At 47.3% G+C, this 22,511-nt stretch overlaps 1 protein-coding gene and 1 pseudogene across 1 annotated transcript in view; both read right to left on the bottom strand.

The window, feature by feature from the left end:
• dnah5 (dynein, axonemal, heavy chain 5) overlaps positions 1-22,511 on the bottom strand; it is a 754,701-nt gene that overhangs the window by 88,932 nt on the left and 643,258 nt on the right. The window contains exons 65-67 of the mRNA XM_085988698.1: positions 15,475-15,657; positions 6,631-6,874; positions 4,286-4,400 (exon numbers count right to left, since the gene is read on the bottom strand). Coding sequence (XP_085844824.1) covers positions 4,286-4,400; positions 6,631-6,874; positions 15,475-15,657 — 542 coding nt within the window. The remainder of the gene's footprint in view (positions 1-4,285; positions 4,401-6,630; positions 6,875-15,474; positions 15,658-22,511) is intronic.
• LOC147117583 (uncharacterized) lies at positions 9,881-13,674 on the bottom strand (annotated as a pseudogene).

Genomic DNA, 22,511 nt, shown 5'->3' with positions numbered 1-22,511 from the left:
CTCAGATAGATAGGGAGGCTCTCAGCCTTGTGTGGGGAGTAAAGAAGTTTAATCATTACCTGCAGGGCCAAAAGTTTACACTTCTGACGGACCACCAGCCGTTGGTATCCATTTTTAACCCTAAGAAGGGTGTTTCGGTGATGACAGCACAGAGACTCCAGAGATGGTCCCTTTTCCTAGGGGCACATCAATATCAGATAGAATTCAAAGGTACAAAGCAGCATGGTAATGCTGATGGGCTGTCGCGCCTGCCACTACCTACAGAGGAGGAGGCACCGACGGTTGACCCTGTTGAGTTATTTCACTCGACCATCATCGAATGTTTACCAGTCACCAATGCAAGTATTGAAAGAGAAACCAGGAACGACCCGACACTGTCCAGGGTCTACGAAGTGACAGTGAAGGGATGGCCAGCACATGGTGATCCACTGTTACCGGCATTCTCAGCAAGACGAGAACAGCTGTCCGTCTGTCAAGGAACATTGATGTATGGAACAAGGGTGATTATTCCTCCTAAGTTAAGAGAGAGAGTTCTAAAGGAACTGCATGAAGGTCATCTGGGGGGAGTCAAGATGAAAAGCCTTGCTAGGGCTTATGTGTGGTGGCCGGGTATCGACCAACAGATAGAGGAGCTGACGAAAAGCTGCTCAGGGTGCCAAAAAGTGCAAAATGCACCTCCGATTGCACCGCTGCATCCATGGGAATGGCCTTCAACCCCATGGCAACGTGTACATATTGACTTTGCTGGTCCTTTCATGGACTCCATGTTTTTAATTGCGGTGGACGCACATTCTAAAAGGCCAGAAGTGATTAAGATGACTACCACTACCTCGGAAAAGACGATCGCGGTGTTAAGAACGATATTTGCGCGAAATGGATTGCCAGAACAAATATGTTCAGACAACGGACCGCAGTTCGTGTCAGAAGAATTCCAGAGATTCATGAAGAAGAATGGGGTGAAACATTATACCTCTGCCCCATATCATCCGGCTACAAACGGGTTGGCCGAGAGATTTGTACAAACGTTTAAAAAAGCAATAAAGGCCATGAGTGAAGATCAGATTCCACTACAACACAAGGTGGACAAATTCCTACTGGCATATCGAAACGCCACTCATGCAGTGACAAACCAAAGTCCTGCCATGATGTTCTACAACAGGAGGTTGCGGTCCAGGTTGGACTTGTTAAAACCAAATGTGCGGAGGGAAGTTGAAAACAAACAGTTCCAGCATATAAATAACAAGACCACTCGGAGTTTCGAAATAGGACAACCAGTGTTAGCCCGGGACTATAAAAACGAGAAATGGCAATCTGGAACAATTCGGGCCAGACAAGGACCCCTGGTGTACACGGTAGATATTGGTGAAAATGTAATACGGCGTCATGCTGACCAACTGGTAGAATCGAGAACAAGGGTCGAACCCATGGTTACGGCAGAGACAACCTTGAAAGAAGTTAGTGAACCTGAAGCATCTACCTCAGAAGTGAATGTACCTGATGATGATGTCCAATCCATAAGAGACCAACTAGATGAGTCACCCCAGCAACGAGAATCAGAGACCCCTGAAAGGCGTTATCCAACTCGAATCAGGAGGCCTCCTCAGAGACTGAATCTTTGAACTGTTTTGCATGAAGTTGTATATATATATGTTATGTTAAATGGGGATATAACTGTTAAACTAAAAAGGGAGGATTGTGGTGTATGTAACCTGTTCCACCTTAAGAGAACTACCTTAAGAGATGTACTACTTTCTCTTGGCTGCTGTATACTGTAATACTGTAATACCGGTGGTGACCACACCGGTATATAAGTGTTGTGCAAGGATCTGCTGGGCAGTTCAGCCCTGACCTTCGAATAGTAAAGACCTGTTAAAAGTTATTCTTGTTGTCTGTGTCCAGTGATTGATCCTAAACATAACTGGGACATACAGACTCAACAACAAGCATAATGCAGTGAACATTGATTAAATGGAACCCCTTTCTATTCATATATGAAGCTGTATCAGTGTAAGGGGGTCATAGCAACATTGGTACTCTTGCACCATGGAAAAGCCATCCATCCTATTAAAGCCAACAACCCTCTCAGGCCATATTCCAAGCCCATTGGCATGTTTATGTAGTCGGAAGTCCTTTCAAATAATGCATGTGTTACACACTGTAGATCTCTTTGTGCAGTTGATCTGGACACTTGCAACCTGAAAGAATGTAAATGCATAGAAGTTCAACTTCATTTCAACTAAGAGTACAACTGGTTTCCTTGAAATAAGGTAGAGATCCACATGAAGCATTCTACATAATCTCCCTAATGATTTCCTTCGGGATCCTCAGCCTTTTCTGGCACTGCTCGTCCGTGAGGCTTCAAAATTATTTCTGTCTCTGTGGAACTAATATTTATTGGGTGGGAGCAGGGTGGAGGAGTTCGGGACGGGAAGCCATGAAGTATGGGTTTCCCGGATGTCCTGCTGAAAGTAACAGCAGCAAGCCTTTAAAATTTTTTCACCAGATTTCCTGCCTGGCAGCCAGCCGGATTGATAGGCTGCATGCCCGTCAAGCAGGAAAGCCTGTGGCACCAGGCCATAGCTGGGTTGGGGGGGGAGGGGGGGGCAGAGAGGAAGGAGGGAGGGAAGAAGAGATCCCGAGGAGGGCGAGTTCGTGGTCGGGGGAGAGATCAGGGTTGGGGAGGGGGCTGATTCGTGGTCGGGGGGGGGTAAAAGCATGGAGGTGGGGGAGATTGGGGGGGAGTTGGAGATCACGGGGTGGGCTGGGGGGAGATTGGGGTGTCGGAGATCACAGGGTGGGAAGCGGGTAAGCCTGTTGGGCCTGTAGGAAACACTCCTGCTCCTCCTCGCCCACAAGCAGTGCTATAAATACACTTACCTTGTGGATCCAGCCAATGTTTCCTGTAAGCTGCGCTTTGTTCTGCGTGGCCTGTTTCTTTTACGGCATGATTCTTTTAAATTTCTGCGCGCGCGTGGTATTTACAATGCAGAAGCCGGTGAGCGGCTTGCACGGTACCTTTCCCATTACTGCGCGGCCGCGCAGCTTAGAGGGAACACGGGATCCAGCTCTTCTCGCCATGATTCCCAAGCCCCGAGAAACCCGGCTGAAATAGGTAAAAAATAAATACCCTGTAAAAATGTAGGCACGCAGCCTCCTTAAAAGATTTTACCAACCGACTCTCCTTCCAAGAGCGGATTCATCACCTGCACCCACACCCCACCTCTGATAAAACCAGAAGTGGGTGGGTTGGGGTCAAAATTTTAATTTCTCATCCCCACCCAACCTACCCGTTCTTGAGGTTAAAATTACCCTCCCTATCTCTGGAGTGGTTGAGTTGGGGGGGTGGGTACAGTCATGTGAAGTTCAACATCTCCTGTATAGTCACACCATGCAGTCTCCCTCTGAAACTGCTCCTTCTTGTCCTCCATTACAGCCAGGAATAATAGAATTTCCAGGGGGAAAGTGACAGCTGCCTGGCTTTCAAGCAGTTTCATTGGGGGCATTGGGAAGATCTGGATAAATTATTATTGACCTTCACAGTTGCTGAGTTAGCACTAGTTCCTTTGGGTGACTGAGGCGACCTCAGTAATGAAATTAAGACTATGTAGCAACAACAGAGATACTTACAATCAATAGCCCAGTTTCTGGCCTCAGTATACACCTTTGCCATTCACTGCATCTAGGCAATGATGAACGAGGTCTGTTTTATATAGGCATCACTCTGCTTGATACCCAAATGGTGGGGAGCCATTATTACAACATGAAAGACTGGAAACTGGTTTGAGCAATGTTATTGTATGAATGTTAATGCTAATTTAATGGAGGCATTAATCCATTTAAAAATAATGGGTAAACACCTCTATTAACATAGAGAGGAATTTAACCTAAGCACTTTCTTGTTTGTAAGATAACAGTACTCAGAGTAATTTCCAGGCTACAGTAAAATAAATTATGTTTTTATTCTGTTATCTACAATGGTTATTAAGTTTAGATTAGCTTCAGGCATATTTCCAAATGATTAAATTTTGAACCATGTATGTGCTTTCAAGATCAGCATTATTTTTTCCCAAAATTAGAAGCAATTATGCTAATCTGCAAACAATGTCACTGATAGTTTCTCTGTGTGTGAAGTTGAATAAATATTCTTTTACTAGTCATTATTAACCAGTGGCATTTGGTAAGAGATTTTCTTCAATCTTACACATAGAGGAAAATACACCCTAGCATAACTTAAAATTCAGTGCACTACCATCAAAAGAGATGTGTTCATGAAGAATTTCATTACCTGGCTAATGACAAGTCAAAGAGCCCCAGGAACTGGCGTAGAGAGGTTTGATACATAACATTCACCATGCTCATCTCCGTAATCAAAAAATACAGGATACTTCCTCTGGTTGCAACTATGAAAAAACAACAAGTTGAAGATACTTGTATACATATGGGCCAAATATCCATGGCCTTTCCAGTGCACTCCTGCCTCAAATCAAGTCAGGATCAGGACAGTCCGGGTCATGGTCTTGTGGGCGCACTGCCTCCAATTGCCCCAAACAAGACCACTGATGCAAGAGGAGGAGAGTGAGGGACCAGGGCCTTCCAATGCTAGATGTTTTTCTGTCTTTGACCTAGCAGAAGCCTGGTGGATCAGCAGCAGCTGGTACGCCTACAAAACCAAGCATGCTGACCAGCAGATTGACAGACTTGGTCCCCATTTGAGGGTACATGGCAGGATTGTGGCCTGAACCTCCCAAAGGAAAGAGGTAATTTAAAAAGAAAATTAAATACAGTTATCTTATAAAGAAGACAAATGGGGCCAGGGTAGACCTCCTCCCCGGACCAGCAGTGACAGCCAATTTTACAGCCGCAGGGAGAAGACAGGCACATGCCATTGTTATTTAAATTAAGCGCTTCCCCGACCCGGTAAACTTTAATGGAACCACTTATGCCAGGTTGTGCCCCTATTGTTTTTCAGTCCCATGTTGTCCAAAATTACCAAAAAAAAACAGACTAATTAATCTTAAAATTCTAAGAACTAAACATATTTTGTTAATCTGCAGCAAAGACAGAACTTATATTTATATAGCAACATTACTTTCGAAGTGCTATCACTGCTGCTATGTAAGCAAATATAGAAACCAATTTGTGCACAGTAAGCTCCTGTAATCTGTAGTGTATGTACCTTGAAGAAGGAACTATATTCTGCAGCCCCTGTATACTGCAGTACCAGTAGTGACCACCCCTGTATATAAGCCTGTGAAGTAACTTTGTATAGTAGTTCCAGTTTTGTCTCCATTCAGTAAACACCTGTTATAACCAACTTCTGCAGTCCGTGTCTCAATTACACACGGACATTACATAATCAATAAATGAAATGACTAGCTTTTTAGTAGTACTGGAGAGATAAACTGCATGCAAATCAAATTTCGGATGGGGCCAATTAAAGGCGCATGTCGCAGGAGGGAGACAAAAATTGTGAAAGCCTCAAAAGGAATGTCAACCTGTTAGGAGCCGTTACCAAGACTGAGGAGGGAGAGGACTAACAAGGGAAAGGAAACGCAAGGTACAGGCACAAGTCTGCAGTCAAGTGCGGCATGCAGACAAGCACACAATCCCTTGTTTGATGGCAGCTGAATTCGAGATGGTGCTACATGGAATGATGCCTGCTGTGCCAATCTACAGTACCAGCTTCATGGGTCAGTAGCGCATATACCTGCAAGGTTGTGAATAAATAGAAGAAACCATGTGGAAATAAATGTTTGTCCTTGGAGTGCCAGGTGCAGACCCTCATGCAATGGGAGCACATATTGGGATTTTGGGCACATCCCCAGTTCGCCGATCCATTAATTCAAATTTGGACACATGTCTCAATTCCCAATGTCTGCTACTGGCCATGAAGTACTATGCGGGAGTGCAAAAGACGGAGTCTTATTCTGTGGCTGCATAACATGAATAACAAATTCCGCAAGATCAGTCTTTGGGCCAGGATTTACTGTCAAAATAACAGTGAGGCTAATGGCACTCACTGCTATTAATGCGCAAATCTGACAGCAACTTCAGGCAAGTGCAGATGTGTAGTTAGACGCGAAAGTCCAGAAGTTGCTGTCTGAGATGCGTCACTCCTCCATAAGCTGTGCGAAAATGGCATTGCGCTGTCTGGTTCCCCATTCAAATGTATTGAACCCCGTGACGTTCCTGTACTTGCATGGTAGATATGAACTAAATTCGCTACAGAAAGTTATGGCTTGGCGATTTCAATCTAAGTATCCTTTTTAACGGCATGATAAGCCTCAATTACTGTCAAACAACCTCTGGCACTGAAAATTAACTTTTGCATGTGTGGAGTCTCATTCCTTTAGATTTTAGTGTCATTAGAGATTTTTGCTTATTAACGATTCTTCAATCTGATTGGTTAAGGAGATGCACAGTTGCTTTCCCTGTTCGCACAGGTCCCAGATGCTCTGTAGAGGGCGCTGAGCTTTTTGGATGGTTGGCTGACAGGAACATCCCGTGCAAAATCCCATAGAAAGTCTATGGGAAAGTGCAAGCCTAACGAATGGCTGACACTGTTAGTTTGCCGCTCAGAGCAAAATCTGGCCCAATATTTCACTCCATTTGCAACAAATGTATCCTTACCTGGTCTGTACTCCTCACGGGCAGCATTAATCTGTATCTCTGTTTCAGCAGCTATCTGTAGTTTCTGCGTGACTTCCTCAGCTGTCTTTTTTGTATTGCTTAGAACAGTGATAAGACTTTCATCCTCTACAAGGGAGCCCTTTGTGCTTGTCAGACGGTACAGTAGATTGTCTTCCAACTCTTTCATCTTCCTCTTATTTGCCATTACGTCCTCCATTAGATCTGTTCGATCCTTTTCCAGCTCCTATTAGCCACACATCATACTATCAATTTATTTATTTGAAACAACAGTTTACCTTTATCTATGAGATTAGAATCCACAAGCACTGGCTAAGAAAACACATTGTATTGCTAAGAAATTGAGGCTCACTATGTTGTCCAACTTCTTCAACCTCAGGGGTTGGATAGTACCCTTTACCAGTTGCAAGATGTGCTCCATTCAGAGAAGCAAGAGTACGAACCAATATGATGACATGCGTAGTGACTATTCATTTCTCCCTGGAGTGAAGTACCTAGTGTTCACTCATTATCATCCCCTGAAAACATGGTTGAGTCTGCAAACATATCATATATGGAAGTTTTAAGTGAGAAGTGGAACTAGATAATAAACTAAAAAATAAGAGTCACCCTGCTCAACTTTACCAAACCCATGCCTCCCACCACCCCCCCCCCCCCATGCCCACCACAGCACCTACCAGCAGGTGGCTGGCTCGATGTGCCGGCTGGTATTCATCAGGCCCGACTGGCGAACTGCATTGAGACCCCCATTTGGTGCCTGCAGCTCACCGCTTCCATTCTAATGGGGCCCAATGTCGAATTTGGCTCAGGCTGGCACAGACTGGCACTACCTATTTTGGGCACAACTCAAATTTCTACCCCAGTTACTTAAAGAAGCTTGATGAATATTTGGTTTTGAAGTGGTTTGAAAGTTACAAGGATAGGATAGATGATCAAACAGTACGTGAAACACTATGAGGCTGTGTTGCAGAGACAAAATAGTGAATCGTGAATGCATCGTTGAAATGGCAGTGTTAGACTGATATCCTGCAGTGTTAGTAGACTACTTTAGGATCTGAGAGAGAACTTGCACAGTTTTATCTTTTTGGAAATATTACCTGTAGCTGATCATTTTCATCAAAGAATTAAATCATGTCCATTATGATCTGTTGTATAGTTTGGACCATCATATATTGTTGCTCATTGGGATGAATGGCCTTTTACTGTGTCATGCTTTCCTTTTTTTTATTTCCACTTATTTTAAAATCTATCCTTCCCATCTTCCATTGTGCCCTTGTTGACAACAAAAAAAAAATGCCATACAGCTATAAAACAAGTAATCGGAGGAGAAATTGGGCTGTGTAGCACCTATCTGCTACGTGGCTTGCTAACACGCGAAAATGGGGTCAGAGCTTCTGACGGGAAATGCCATCTTGGTTAAGGGGTTTGCGAGCGTGCACCTAATGACCGCCGGCAGCATGCAGAGTAGGCAGATTATGACGTCAATCTGTGTGTAACACTGATTTGATGCCAGTGCTGCCATTTTCGAACGCCATGCTCCAGCCTATGTCCTGTCTTAATCCTGCACAGCTGAACACAACTTTAAACGGCATGAAGAAACCCCCACCAGCGCTATTTAAAGGGATCATGAACCAACACTCCCTATGAGCTGCATTTTTCAATGTTAAGTTTTGCGTATGCATGAAACTGAATGGGCTGCGCAGCCACTTAAAGGCGGAATTAGTGGAACATTGTCATGAACTACTTACAAGTTAGTTGCTGGATTATTTGTGCTGATGGCACATGTTTTTGGGGCTTTCCTAAAGTTTCAATAGTCTACAGGGAGTGGTCTGGCTGGTACTAAAGTACTTTTGTTCATTTAAAAACATGTGCTGAAACACGTTGCTTTCAGACATGAGTGGCCAGGTAGGGCTTTCTCTTGGAATTGAGCATGACTGGGCCACGCAGAGCAGAAAAAGCTGCTAGAAGAGGGAGGAGGAGGAGGGGGAGAAGGGCTCTCAGCAGGAGGCCATATCCACAGAGGGTCTTCAGAGAGCAATTCTCTTACCTCAACTTCAGCGATGACCAATGCTTGAGACGTCTTCACTTCACTAAAGAGGTCGTGACTGAAATCTGCCAACTGCTGCAGTCACAACTGCAACCTCAAAGCAGGGCAAGGACAGCATTGAATATGACTGTCAAGTTAACCATGCCTCTTAACTTATATGCATCTGGCTCCTTCCAGGCTGCTGCTGGAGATATAAGCAACATCTCACAGTTTGCAGTGCACTGCTGCATAAGGGAGGACACCGACGCTCTCTATATACAGAAAGACAGCTTCATCTCATTCCCTCTTGCTAGAGTCAAGCAGGCAGGGCGATCACGAGGGTTTGCACAGATTGCAGGCATCCCCACGGTGTAGGGTGCCATTGAATGCACGCACGTTGCCTTGTGTGAGCCTTCTGTGAACTCTGCCATTTTCATAAACCGTAAGGGATTCCATTCTCTCAATGTGCAGCTGGTGTGCGACCACAGGCAGTGCATCATGCGGGTGAATGCCAGTTATCCTGGCAGTAGTCACAGTTCCATCATTCTGCGGCAGTCCTCTGTGCCACCTGTAGTTGACCCAACACAGCAAGTCAAAGGCTGACTAGTGGATGACAAGGGATATCCATTCATGACATGGCTCATGACTCTGGTCCAGAACCCACACACACATGCACAGCAGGCCTACAACAAGACCAATGCTGCCACCACTGGCGTCCTCAAACAACGCTTTCACTGCATGGACCACTCTGGAGGAGCACTGCAGTATTCAGCAGCGTGGGTATCAACATTTGTGGTATGCTGCATGTTGCACAACCTGGCCATTTTGAGGGAACAGCTCTTACCACCACCTATCAGGCAAGAAACTGAGGAGCAGGAGCACGAGGATGAGGGGGGGGAAGGAGGATGAAGAGGAAGTGGAGGAGGAAGTGCAAAAGGAAGTGGAGGAACCCGAAGAGGAAGGGAGGATACAATGTAGGTAGCCCCTTCCTGCCCGGACTCTACGTGATCAAGTAATTCATGAGCGACACCAGTATCCTCAACCACACCTCCCCTTTCACCAACAGTCCCATGCTCCTTACATTTCCTCGATCGCTGACCATCACATTGTCCTCTTTCCGATAACACAAAAGTAAAAACACCAGAAATTGCACATTGCAATCCAATTTTATAAATTCAATCATTACATAATGCATACAAAACTAAACTAATCACCCTTGTGCATTCCCTTAGTGCCTGTCTTCCATGTGACTTTGCCTCTCCTAGTGCTCCTAATGAGGTGCTTCCCCAGTGGCTGCAGCATGGGTGGTGGAAGGCTACTGACCTTCAATTGATGAGACTGCAGGTGGCCTTGGAGGGCGACCTCGAGTATCTCTGAGCCTAGAAGACCCGGCTTCAGACTGTACCATCTCGGCTTGGGCTGCAGCAGTCAGGGCTGGCTGGCTGACAGCCAACAGCAAGGGCACTGGCGGAGTGTCATAGAGTCATAGAGTTTTACAGCACAGAAAGAGGCCCTTCGGCCCATCGTGTCTGTGCCGTCCATCAATCCCTGTCCAGTCTAATCCCATTTTCCAGCATTTGGTCCATAGCCTTGTATGCAATGGCATTTCAAGTGCTCATCCAAATGCTTCTTGAATGTTGTGAGGGTTCCTGCCTCTACCACCCTTTCAGGCAGTGAGTTCCAGATTCCAACCACCCTCTGGGTGAAAAAGTTCCTCCTCAAATCCCCTCTAAATCTCCTGCCCCTTACCCTGAATCTATGCCCCCTTGTTATTGACCCCCCTACTAAGGGGAAAAGTTCCTCTTTATCCACCCTATCGATGCCCCTCATCATTTTGTACACCTCAATCAGGTCCCCCCTCAGCCTTCTTTGCTCCAAGGAAAACAACCCCAGCCTGTTTAGCCTTTCTTCATAGCTGAGGCGCTCCATCCCAGGTAACATCCTGGTGAATCTTCTCTGCACCCTCTCCAAAGCAATCACATCCTTTCTATAGTGAGGCGACCAGAACTGCACACAGTACTCCAACTGTGGCCTCACCAGCGTTTTGTACAGCTCCATCATAACCTCCCTGCTCTTATATTCTATGCCTCGGCTAATGAAGGCAAGTATCCCATATGCCTTTTTAACCACCTTATCTACCTGTTCCGCTGCCTTCAGGGATCTATGTACATGTACACCAAGGTCCCTCTGACCCTCTGTACTTCCTAGGGTCCTACCACTCATTGTGTATTCCCTTGCCTTATTTGTCCGTCCAAAATGCATCACCTCGCACTTTTCAGGGTTAAATTCCATTTGCCACTTTTCCGCCCATCTGACCAACCCGTTTATATCGTCCTGTAGCCTGAGGCTTTCCTCCTCGCAATTTACCACCCCACCAATTTTCGTGTCATCTGCGAACTTACTGATCATACCTTTTACATTCTCATCCAAATCATTTATGTAGATCACAAACAGCAAGGGACCCAGCACCGATCCCTGAGGTAACCCACTGGACACAGGCTTCCAGTCACAAAAGCAACCTTCGACCATCACCCTCTGCCTCCTGCCACTCAGCCAGTTTAGGATCCAACGCGCCAAGGCACCCTGGATCCCATGGGCTCTTACCTTCTTGACCAGTCTCCTATGCGGGACTTTGTCAAAAGCTTTACTGAAGTCCATGTAAACCACATCCACAGCATTTCCCTCATCCACACACCTAGTCAGCCCCTCGAAAAATTCAATCAGATTGGTCAGGCATGATTTACCCTTGACAAAGCCATGCTGACTATCCCCGATTAATCCTTGCCTCTCCAAGTGGTGACTAATTTTGTCCCTCAGAATTTTTTCCAATAATTTCCCTACCACAGATGTTAGGCTCACTGGCCTGTAATTCCCTGGTTTATCCCTGCTACCCTTCTTGAATAATGGTACTACGTTAGCTGTTCTCCAGTCCTGTGGTACATCCCCTGTGGCCAGAGAGGTTCTGAAAATTTGTGTCAGAGCCCCTGCAATCTCCTCCTTTGCCTCACACAACAGCCTGGGATACATCTCGTCCGGGCCTGGGGATTTAGCCACTTTTTGGCCTGCTAAAACCGCTAGTACCTCCTCCCTCTCGATGCTAATATGTTCAAGTATGTCACAGTCCCCTTGCCCGATTTCTATGTCTACATCGTCTTTCTCCATAGTGAACACAGATGCAAAAAATTCATTTAAAACCCCGCCTACATCCTCTGGCTCTACACACAGATTGCCACTTTGGTCCCTAATGGGCCCAACCCTTTCCCTGGTTATCCTCTTGCCCTTAATATACTTATAAAACATCTTAGGATTTTCCTTTATTTTGCTCGCCAGTGTTATTTCATGGCCCCTCCTTGCCCTCCTAATTTCTCTTTTAAGTATGCCCCTGCACTTTTTATACTCCTCTAGGGCTTCCTCTGTCTTTAGTCTTTTGTAATTGCCAAAAGCCCCTCTTTTTTTCCTAATGCATTTTTGTATATCCTTTGTCATCCAAGGTTCCCTTTGCTTGTTGGTCCCACCCTTGACCTTTACAGGAACATGTTGGCGTTGTACTCTCTATTTCCCTTCTGAAAGTCTCCCACTGTTTTGATGTGGATTTTCCTATAAGTAGCTGCTCCCAGTCCACTTTGGCCAGATCCTACCTTATCATATTAAAATCGGCCTTCCCCCAATTTAGAACCCTTATTTCCGGGCCGTCTTTGTCTTTTTCCATGACCACCTTAAATCTCACCGAATTATGGTCACTGTCGCCAAAATGCTCTCCTACTGACACTTCCACCACTTGCCTGGCTACATTCCCTAGAATTAGGTCCAGTACCGCCCCCTCTCTTGTAGGACTTTCTACATGTTGGCTCAAAAAGCTCTCTTGGATGCACTTTAAGAATTCTGCACCCTCTAAGCCTTTCACACTCTGACTATCCCAATTAATATTGGGGAAGTTGAAATCCCCCACTATTATAACCCTATTATTTTCGCACTTCTTTGAGATTTGCCTACATATCTGTTCCTCTATCTCCCCCTGACTGTTTGGGGGCCTATAGTACACTCCCAGCAAAGTGCTTGCCCCCTTTTTGTTTTTAAGTTCTACCCATATGGCCTCATTAGAGGAACCCGCTAATATATCGTCCCTCCTTACAGCAGTAATTGACTCCTTAATTAATATTGCCACACCCCCTCCCCTTTTACACCCCCCTCTGTCTCTCCTGAAGATTCTATACCCCGGAATATTGAGCTGCCAGTCCTGACCCTCCCTCAACCATGTCTCCGTGATAGCAACAATATCGTACTCCCATGTGTTCAACAACAACTTCAGTTCATCCACCTTATTTGCAAGACTCCTTGCATTAAAATAAATGCCTTCCAGCCCTGCCATAATCCCTTTTGCCTTCACATATTTGCTCTGCCTTCCCAGCTGACTTGTTTTTTCCTCCGTATTTGGCTGTAAATCACCCCCTACTATAGCTCCACTCTGTATCCCATCCCCCGCCAAGTTAGTTTAAACCCCCCCCAACAGTGCTAGCAAACCTCCCCGCAGGAATGCTGTCATCCTGAGGGAGGAAAGCAGGTTCATGCTCCATGGTGCCACTGCTCCTCTCCCTGGGCGGCGCCTCAGCAATCCTACTGATCTGTTGGAGAACAGATTGATGGACTGCTGTGATACCGTGGAAGCCCCTTTGAACAGTGTTATCCAGAGCCACGATGGCAGCAGTCTGAGCTTGTAAGGCAGCAGTCTGAGCTTCCACTGCAGCACTCAGATGTTTGATGGAAGCTGTTTGTGCTGCAATGGATGCTGAGACATTGACCATCAGACTCTGCAGCATGCTGGGTTCCACAGGTGTGCTGATGGAGGTGACCGCCCGTTCCATGTTGGCAAGGATGGGCTCCAACCTCTGTGCAAAGCCCTGTGAAAAGTTGGTGCTGGACTCCTCCATGATGCATGACATTAAGTGCAAGCTTTCTGGCAGGCTTTCCAGTGCACCAAGCATTTGGTTATGTACACCCATCAGCCTTCTTCTGTAGCTTGCCCCATTGAAGTCCTCCTCTGCAGCAGAACTAGTGTGCGACCACACCGTCCGGCAAGCTGGCATCTGCGCTATCCTTTCCCCCCGCCCTGGCTCCTGCGCACTTGTGCCTGGTGTTTCACCACATGCAGATCCCTCCTCTATCCTAGCCTCTAAAATATGCAGTGTCAGTATCTGAGCTGGTGGCTGCGAGTGTAAGATCGAATGACAGTGTCTCTTCACCTTCACTGTCTTCTTCCTCTTCCTCCACTGACTGGGAAGGCTTGGGTATCTGAAATGAAAAAAGGCACAAGGGTAAGGTTGTGGTGAGGGGAGAGGAGAAAGTAATAAGTGCCTGCTTACACCATCTGCAGCTTGTGAGTAAGAAGAGATTGTGAAATGAGGGAGAAGTGGGATGAGAGAAGGAGAATTAGGTATGTAGATACCCTCATCATCGATTTCTTCAGCCCCGCCACAGCTTCAGTGATGCCCATTCACATGATGGGCAGCACTGTCTCCTCCATGGGGGTTAAAACATGCAAGTATGCTTGTCCTCTTCCAGTTCCTTGCTGCTGCCTGCTGATATGTGACACCTTCTCATGCAAGAAAGAGGGAAGTGTGTCAGTGAGTGTCCTGAAATATGTTTGGGTGATGTGGCTGTCATAGTTGAATAGCAGCTAGTGTGTGCGAGATGTGAGGCTTTCAAGAGTGTTAAGTGTGAGACAGTGAGGTAAAGCACATGAATTGAAGGGTTGAGTCATAATTGATAGAGATTGTTGGTAGATTGGTGATGGAGATGTAGAGAATTGAGCAGTGGATGAGGCCAGTGGTGCGGTTGGCAGGATATGCCATTTGAGATGAACTCACTCACCTTGAGAACTCATGTGAGATCGTTAAACTTCTTCCTGCACTGCATCCAGGTTCTTGGAGCAACACTCCTGGCATTGACCTCCGCCGCTACTTGTTCCCAATACATCCTGAACATATGTCTGGAGGGCCTCCTGCCCCCCTGCAGATACAGAACATTTCTCCTTCTTTCCAGCCCTTCTACCAAGACCTCCAGTGCATTGTCTGAAAACCTTGGTGCTCGCTCTCTCGCATGTTCAGCCATTGCTCAAAGTATCACAGCTCAGACTGTCTTTTGAAAAAACTCCCACCATTTCTTGCAACCACAATGCACCTGCCTTTAAGAGGTGCAGGCTGCCTTTAAGTAGCGCTAGCCACTCATGATATCGGACCTGCTGATGTGTGCCACTAATGAACAGCATAGATAGTGCTGGCTGCCTGCAGAAGTCATGTAAAAGCACCAATTTAACGTGCTACCTGCAATAGACTGAACGGGCACAGGTTAATTGCGTACCGCGATCCCCACGTTTTCGGGGGTTAGCCAACTTCTCCCCCATCAACTTTCATTACAGTAATAAAAACATGAGTACTGACGAAGTTCTGATGAAAAGGTTAGCGACCTGAAACATTAACTTTATTTCTCTCTCCACAGATGCTGCCGGACCTGCTGAGTATTTCCAGCATTTTCTGTTTTTATTTCAGATTTCCAGCATCCACGGTATTTTGCTTTTGGATTTGCTTTATTACAGTTCTGCTTTTGAAATAAAGCTCTGAAAGCAAAGGACATGAGCCCTTTCACAACTGTCATGTTCATGAATTTGTACCTTTATCAACTCTACGGGTATCATATGCTATTAATATATTTAGTGATTAAAAATATCCAAAAGTGCACAGTTGATACACTTATTAATAGTGAAGTAAATATCGAAACACAGTTTGTGAACAGCACAGACGTACCTGTTTTTCAGTTAGAATGACTCTCCCCAGCAACTGGTCCTCCAGACCTTTCATAGTGACGGTAAAGTCAATGATGGAGGTTCGAGCACTGATCTCAGGTGTGTATGCTGGATTGGGATGCTTAGTGGTGATGTAAAGTCTGAATCCATTCATTACATCAATCTCTTTGTCACCCACTTTCACCTGTTGAAAGAGTAAATAAATAATCTTTAATAGAAAGTTCTGAATTACATAACAAGCAGAGGTTGGGGCCTTCAGGCTGGTGGTGGATAGGGTCTTTGCCATTTTTCCTTTTCCTGTGCCCGGTGAACAGAATGCAAATTTTTCATACACAAGCCTGCCATGTTTTCAACCAGTTCCCAGGACTCCTGCACACCTTCTGATCCACAGGGGTCTGGGAACAGGCTGAAAACAGCTTTGTGACAGCTTTCAACAGGGAGTCCTCTGATGGGTTGCCCAACGAGTGAACTGAGAGGAAGAATGAGGAAGGAGAGCAGGAAATGTGAACGCTGGGCTGAACCTGAATTTCCCTCCCCCTGCCCTTGCTGGGACTGCTCCTTCTCATCAACCTCCTGTAAATGACCCGGCCCATTTCCCTCCCCCTGCCCATGCTGGGACTGCTCCTTCTCATCAACCTCCTGTCAATGACCCGGCCCATTTCCCTCCCCCTGCCCATGCTGGGACTGCTCCTTCTCATCAACCTCCTGTCAATGACCCGGCCCATTTCCCTCCCCCTGCCCATGCTGGGACTGCTCCTTCTCATCAACCTCCTGTCAATGACCCGGCCCATTTCCCTCCCCCTGCCCATGCTGGGACTGCTCCTTCTCATCAACCTCCTGCAAATGACCCGGCCCATTTCCCTCCCCCTGCCCTGTTTCTGCTGCTCAGTGGGACAGCCAGATGATCCACGGTAGTAGGCCCAGGGTCGTGGCCATAAGGAACGGCCTTAAATGGAGGAAGAGGCCCCAGTAGAAGCCTCCATTTCACCACAATGGCTTACCTACTGAAGGCTTTGGACACAGCCAAGACCTTCAGTGGATGACTTCGCCCAGTCTTCGGGGCACTGTGACCAACATTTCCTCTAAGCTGCGCAGCCGTGAAACTGTGATTGGGCCACGCAGCCCCTTAAAAAAAAAATTAGGGGGAACATTGACAGTGACCCCTTTAAAAAAAATTCTGGTGCTACAGTAGTGGTTGTGCTGCGGCATCAGCTGTATCTTCCTGGGGCCACTGCATGCTCGCACTTGCTGGCGGGAATCCTGCCAGGAGGTTGCCATGAATAGATAATAACCCCAGTCCAGGAAACTGGGCCGGGGCCATGGCAGGGTCAGGGTGCTGAATGGAAGTCCCATGAGGCGGGATAAGGAAAAACTAGCCTTATATGTTACCAATTCCTATATGCCATATTGAATATAGTGTCAGTAGGTAGATTTTTACAATTATTTATTTACTTTTAATTTTTATATAGTGCCTTTCATGTCCCCAGGACTTCCCATAGTGCTTTACAACCGTGTGCAGTCTGATTCGTCAGGGCAGTAAGCATTATTTCATGATACTGTAATTGAATGCATTTAAGGAACATGGTGCTCCTTCATGAACTGTTACCATCACTATACAAAGTGCAAGGGAAGAAATATGAGGCAAAAACACCAAGGGCAAACAAATTATGTTTGATATTAACATGTGTATATTAGAATCGGTTTAAAAACAAGTCACTTTTAATGAATCTTGTGGTATTAATATAAAGGCTACAAAGTATATAGGTAGATACACTCCATGGCTTCCAATCTTGACCTCCACTATGCAAACTAAAACAGTAGTCATAAAAATCTGCAATCGTTAAGTTCAGTGGGAGTTCGCTGGAATGACTGCAAGCTCAATGGGGCCCGGTCGCCGCCTATCCCTATGAGGCCATCGGAGTAAAGGAAGATATGGCCAGGGATGATGACTCGCTTAGTTGGGAGTTACTGCACCATGGCCATCAGTTGGAAACCAGCATAGCACAGCGTAGGTCTCACTAGGCATACCTGGCCGATACCAGTAGAATTAAGGTCTGCCTGTGGATCCAGGCTGGGTTGGAACCTGGACTGCTGAAGAGGTGGCTGGACAGTTACAGGGGCAGAAATGCTCTGAAGTTGGGAAGATCAGCATCTTAGTAGATGTTAGCAGAAACCAAGGCCTACACAAGAAGGTAAGTGGGGGTGGAATGAAGGTAGAGCGGGCAGCTACCAGGCCCTCCCCTCTACGGGGGAACAGGGGCCTAACGCCACCTTTCTCATGGTGGCTCCTGGGAAGCAGTGGTAAGTGGGGCAGACAGGAGGGAAATCATTTAGTGACCCAAGCAAGCCCCACCCCTTCCACTATTAGCATGCCAAGGGTGGGAGGAGGATAACTGTGGTCGGGGCAGTGAGGTGAGGGTAGGCCTCCTTGCATGTTTTTTTCACTCTCTGCTGCTATCACAGAGAAGAATCTTGGCCATCATGTCTGAAACAATTCTTAAATATGGTCCTAAGCAAAGCAGATTAGCACTGGGAGAAAATAGAATTGTTGTCTTGGGATATTTATGTATGCAGGGAAAATAATCCGAGCAGTTTTATAATCGGGGCACGAGGGGGAATTTTTCTCCTGAGGTGCTACTGGGGCACTGCACCCGGATATGACATCATGATCTCCGGGCGCAGAAGAATGGGGCGATACACAGTAGCGCTGCTACTAACCTCACGCAGAATTTCGCAGGAGGCGCGGTTATCACACGGTGGGGGGAGCGAAAAGCCATTTGCACCCCGTTAGCGCCTCCCACCGGAGGCTTAAACGAAGGAATTTCTCCCCCTAGATATTTTATTTACATGAAAACGTAAACAACTTAAATTGATGGTTTCAGACATGTCAAATTATAATCCTCTAATCTCATCTAATTATTATCACTAAATACTTTCATAAGAAGGAATACTGACACAAATGCTATTAAAAATCACTTACTGAGTGTGTCATGTCATTGGGCTTTATATTTTATTGAACTCCAGAGAAAGAACAGTTTTTGTTTACTTTTTAACGTCTTCCAGCTCAATCAATTCAAGTCTGTGGTCTGGAAATCGGAGGCGGTAGCGATGACCGTTAAGGCCCGTTTCGGCAAAAAAACCAACAGCCGCCTCACTTCCACCCACTGCCAGTGGGTCCCGTGGTGGCCGCCATAGTCGGCTGAGCGGCAGTGCTGCCGATGTCCGTGCTCGTTAGCGAAATGGAGATTAGGCAGATCGTGATGTCAGTGATTGGGCCATGCTCACCTGACGCCCAATCTGCCACTTTGGAGTTCACCACTCAACTTACCGGCCTGTGTTAATTACGATCAGCTGACCAAATGTTCAGGAGCAGGAAGGAGACTCCAGCAGCATTATTTAAAGGGATAATCAGCAACAACTTGCATCTGACATGTTACATCAGTTTGACTGGCTCGGTGTAACTTTCTGCAACTCTAGCAGCTTTATAAACAGGTTTCAAATTCCTAAGGTGACAGGGAGTGTTGGTGCAAGTCGAGAACACCTTCATTCTTATTTAAATGCTTCTGCTCACATCGCTTGCTCACAGTCATGGGGGCTCGACTGGCAGCAGCCCTCACACTCGAGTATCTTACGGAGAGGGAGCAGAAGCAGCTAAGAAGAGGACAAGCTGATCTTGACATTCAATGGCATTACCATCGCTGAATCCCCCACTATCAACATCCTGGGGGTCACCATTAATCAGAAACTTAACTGGACGAGCCACAGAAATACTGTGGCAACAAGAGCAGGTCAGAGGCTAGGTATTCTGCGGCGAGTGTCTCACCTCCGTACTCCCCAAAGCCTTTCCACCATCTACAAGGCACAAGTAAGGAGTGTGATGGAATACTCTCCACTTGCCTGGGTGAGTGCAGCTCCAACAACACTCAAGAAGCTCGACACCATCCAGGACAAAGCAGCCCGCTTGATTGACACCCCATCCACACCTTAAACATTCACTCCCTGCACCACCGGCGTACCGTGGCTACAGTGTGTACCATCTACAAGATGCACTGCAGCAACTCGCCAAGGCTTCTTCGGCAACACCTCCCAAACCCACGACCTCTTCCATCTAGAAGGACAAGGGCAGCAAGCGCATGGGAACACCATCACCTCCAAGTTCCCCTCCAAGTCACACACCAGCCTGACTTAGAAGTATATTGCTGATCCTTCATCGTTGCTGGGTCAAAATCCTGGAACTCCCTACCTAACAGCACTGTGGGAGTACCATCACCACACGGACTGCAGCAGTTCAAGAAGGTGGCTCACCACCACCTTCTGAAGGGAAACTAGGGATGGGCAATAAATGCCGGCATTGCCAGCGACGCCCTGATCCCATAAACGAATAAAAAAAGAGACATAGCTAACATCTCCCAGTTTGCCATCTATTGCTGCATCTAAGAGGTCACAGAGGCTCTCTGCACCAGGAGAAGGGACTACGTTGTCTTCTCTCTGAGCAGAGAGCAGGAGGAGCATGCGTGTGGCTTTGCCAGGATAGCGGGCTTCCCCATGGTGCAGAGTGCCATCGACTGCACCCACTTGGCTTTGCGGGCGCCGCATAACAATCCTGAGATCTTCCGTAACCGCAAAGGCTACCACTCACTTAATGTGCAGTTGTTGTGCGACCACGCCAAGTGCATCCTGATGGTCAATACCCACTATCCTGGCAGCAGTCATGATGCCTTCATCCTGCGTTAGTCCGGTGTGCCAGCCATCATCCAGCCACGTCAAACCCAAGGGTGACTGCACGGAGACGATGGCTATTCGCTCTGCACCTGGCTCATGACTCCCCTCTGCAACCCCACCACTCTGCCCAGCACTCATATAATGAGAGCCATGCTGCCACCAGGAACATCATCGACCAGATCATCGGGCTGCTGAAACAACGGTTCTGCTGCCTTGACCGTTCGAGAGGATCCCTCCAGTACTCGGCAGAGTGGGTGTCCCATTTTGTGGTGGTCTGCTGCACGCTCCACAACTTGGCTATCACAAGGGCGCAGCCCTTGCCAACAGGGATTCTGGGACCACCTCAGGAAGAGTACAAGGGAGAGGAGGAGGAAGAGGAAGTGGGAGAGGATGAGGAGGAAGATAGGAGGCAGGCAGCAAATACCCCTTCCGCACAGACTGTCATGAACGCCTCATCAGACTCCAATTCGAGTGAATGAAACCCCAGATCCCCGTTGCTCACCACATCCCTATCAACCACATCACCATCATACCATCCCTCTGTCACGGAATATCACAGCGTTCTCCTGGGCACAAAGCTGAAATGAGAGCCAACACAAAACAAACATTCCAAACAAAATTAATAAATTCAGAACTATTCAATTTACATTACAATATGAACTAATCACCCTTGTGCAATCCCTTACTGCCTGTCGTTCGTGTGCCCTTTTCTACTCTGGTGCTCCTATGCAGTGCTCCCCCAGTGACTGCAGCATGGCTGGTGGAAGGCTGTGGGGGTAGACTTCAGATGGCCTTGCAGGATGACCTTGGCCAACTGTGGACCTAGAAGGCCCGGCTGTAGACTGGGCAGCAGCAGTCTGGGCTGGCTGGCTGGCTGACCGGCAGCGGCAAGGGCAATGGCGGAGTGACAGTGGTGGGAATAGGAATGCTGTCACACTGAAAGAGGACAGCAAGTTCCTGCTCCACAGACCCACTGCCACTCCCCCGGGGCAGCGCTTCAGCATTCCTTGCAATCTGTTGGAGAACAGATTGCTGGCCTGCTGTGACACCCTGGAAGCCCCTTTCGACACTGGCAGACCCAGCCACGATGGCAGCAGTCTGAGCCTGGATGGCAGCAAGCTGAGCCTGCATGAGAGCAGTCTGATCTTGTGTGGCAGCAAGCTGAGCCTGCATGAGAGCAGTTTGATCTTGCGTGGCAGTGAGCTGAGCCTGCAGGAGAGCAGTCTGATCTTGCGTGGCAGCAAGCTGAGCCTGCATGAGAGCAGTTTGATCTTGCGTGGCAGTGAGCTGAGCCTGCAGGAGAGCAGTCTGTGCTTCCACTGCAGTACTGAGACGTTGGGTGGCTTCCGCCTGCGCTGCAATGGAAGCTGCGACATCGCCCATCACACGCAGCATCATGGCTGGGTCGACAAGGTCTCTCCTAGCATTGTCCATCATTTCCAGCCTGAAAATCATGGGCTCCAATCTCTGCACAAAGCCCCATCCAATGTTGGAGCCGGACTCCTTGACATTGACAAGAGGCGCTTTGGCATGCTTGCCATTGCACCTAGAATTTCGTTGTGCATGGCCAGCACCCTTCTTCTGAAGGCCGCCCCATTGAGGTCATCATCTGAGTCCTGTGCAGCAGAACCCGGCGCTTGTGCACGACCTTGGCCTGCAAGAGAAATGGAAGTGTGTCAGTGAGTGCAGTGCAATGTGTTTGGGTGATGTGCCTGCCACAGTTGAATAGCTGTTAATGTGTGCAAGGTGTGATGTGAATGTGAGTGTTCCAGCAGTGGTACGGTTGTGAGGGTGAAGTGAAGCTTTCATTGTGAGGTTTGAGTGGTGTTTGGTAGAGATTGTTGGTAGGTGATTGATGGCGGTGTGGTGCATTGAGCAGTGTGTGAGGCTTGTGGTGCAGATGGTGGGATATGCCATTTGCTGAAGTTTTCAATCACCTTGACCTGCCGTGTGAGGTCATTAAAACTAGTGTAACACTGGATCCATATCCGCGGTATGACACTGTTGGCCGTGACATACCTAGCTATTTCTTGTCACAGCCTTCTCGAAGTGTGCACTGATGGCTTCCTGCCACCCTGCGGGAACAGGACAGCCTGCCTCCTCTCCACTGCCAGTACCAATGCCTTCAGAGCCACATCCGAGAACCTTCTGTCTCTTTCTCTTTGCTGATGCTGAGCCACGTATTCCAATTGCAATTCCAACTCCAATGACAATGACAATGATGTGCTGCTGCATCAAAGCACCTCTCCTTTAAGCAGTGGAGAGAGACTAGGCCAAACATTACGGGCAATTAGACTGTACCCAATATTGGCCCAC

Source organism: Somniosus microcephalus, chromosome 5 (assembly GCF_052327205.1).
Source record: "Somniosus microcephalus isolate GS21.2 chromosome 5, FLI_Smic_1.0, whole genome shotgun sequence".
Lineage (NCBI taxonomy): Eukaryota > Metazoa > Chordata > Chondrichthyes > Squaliformes > Somniosidae > Somniosus > Somniosus microcephalus.
The sequence above is the reverse complement of the archived record's forward strand: the minus strand, read 5'-3'. Positions and strand labels throughout refer to the sequence as shown.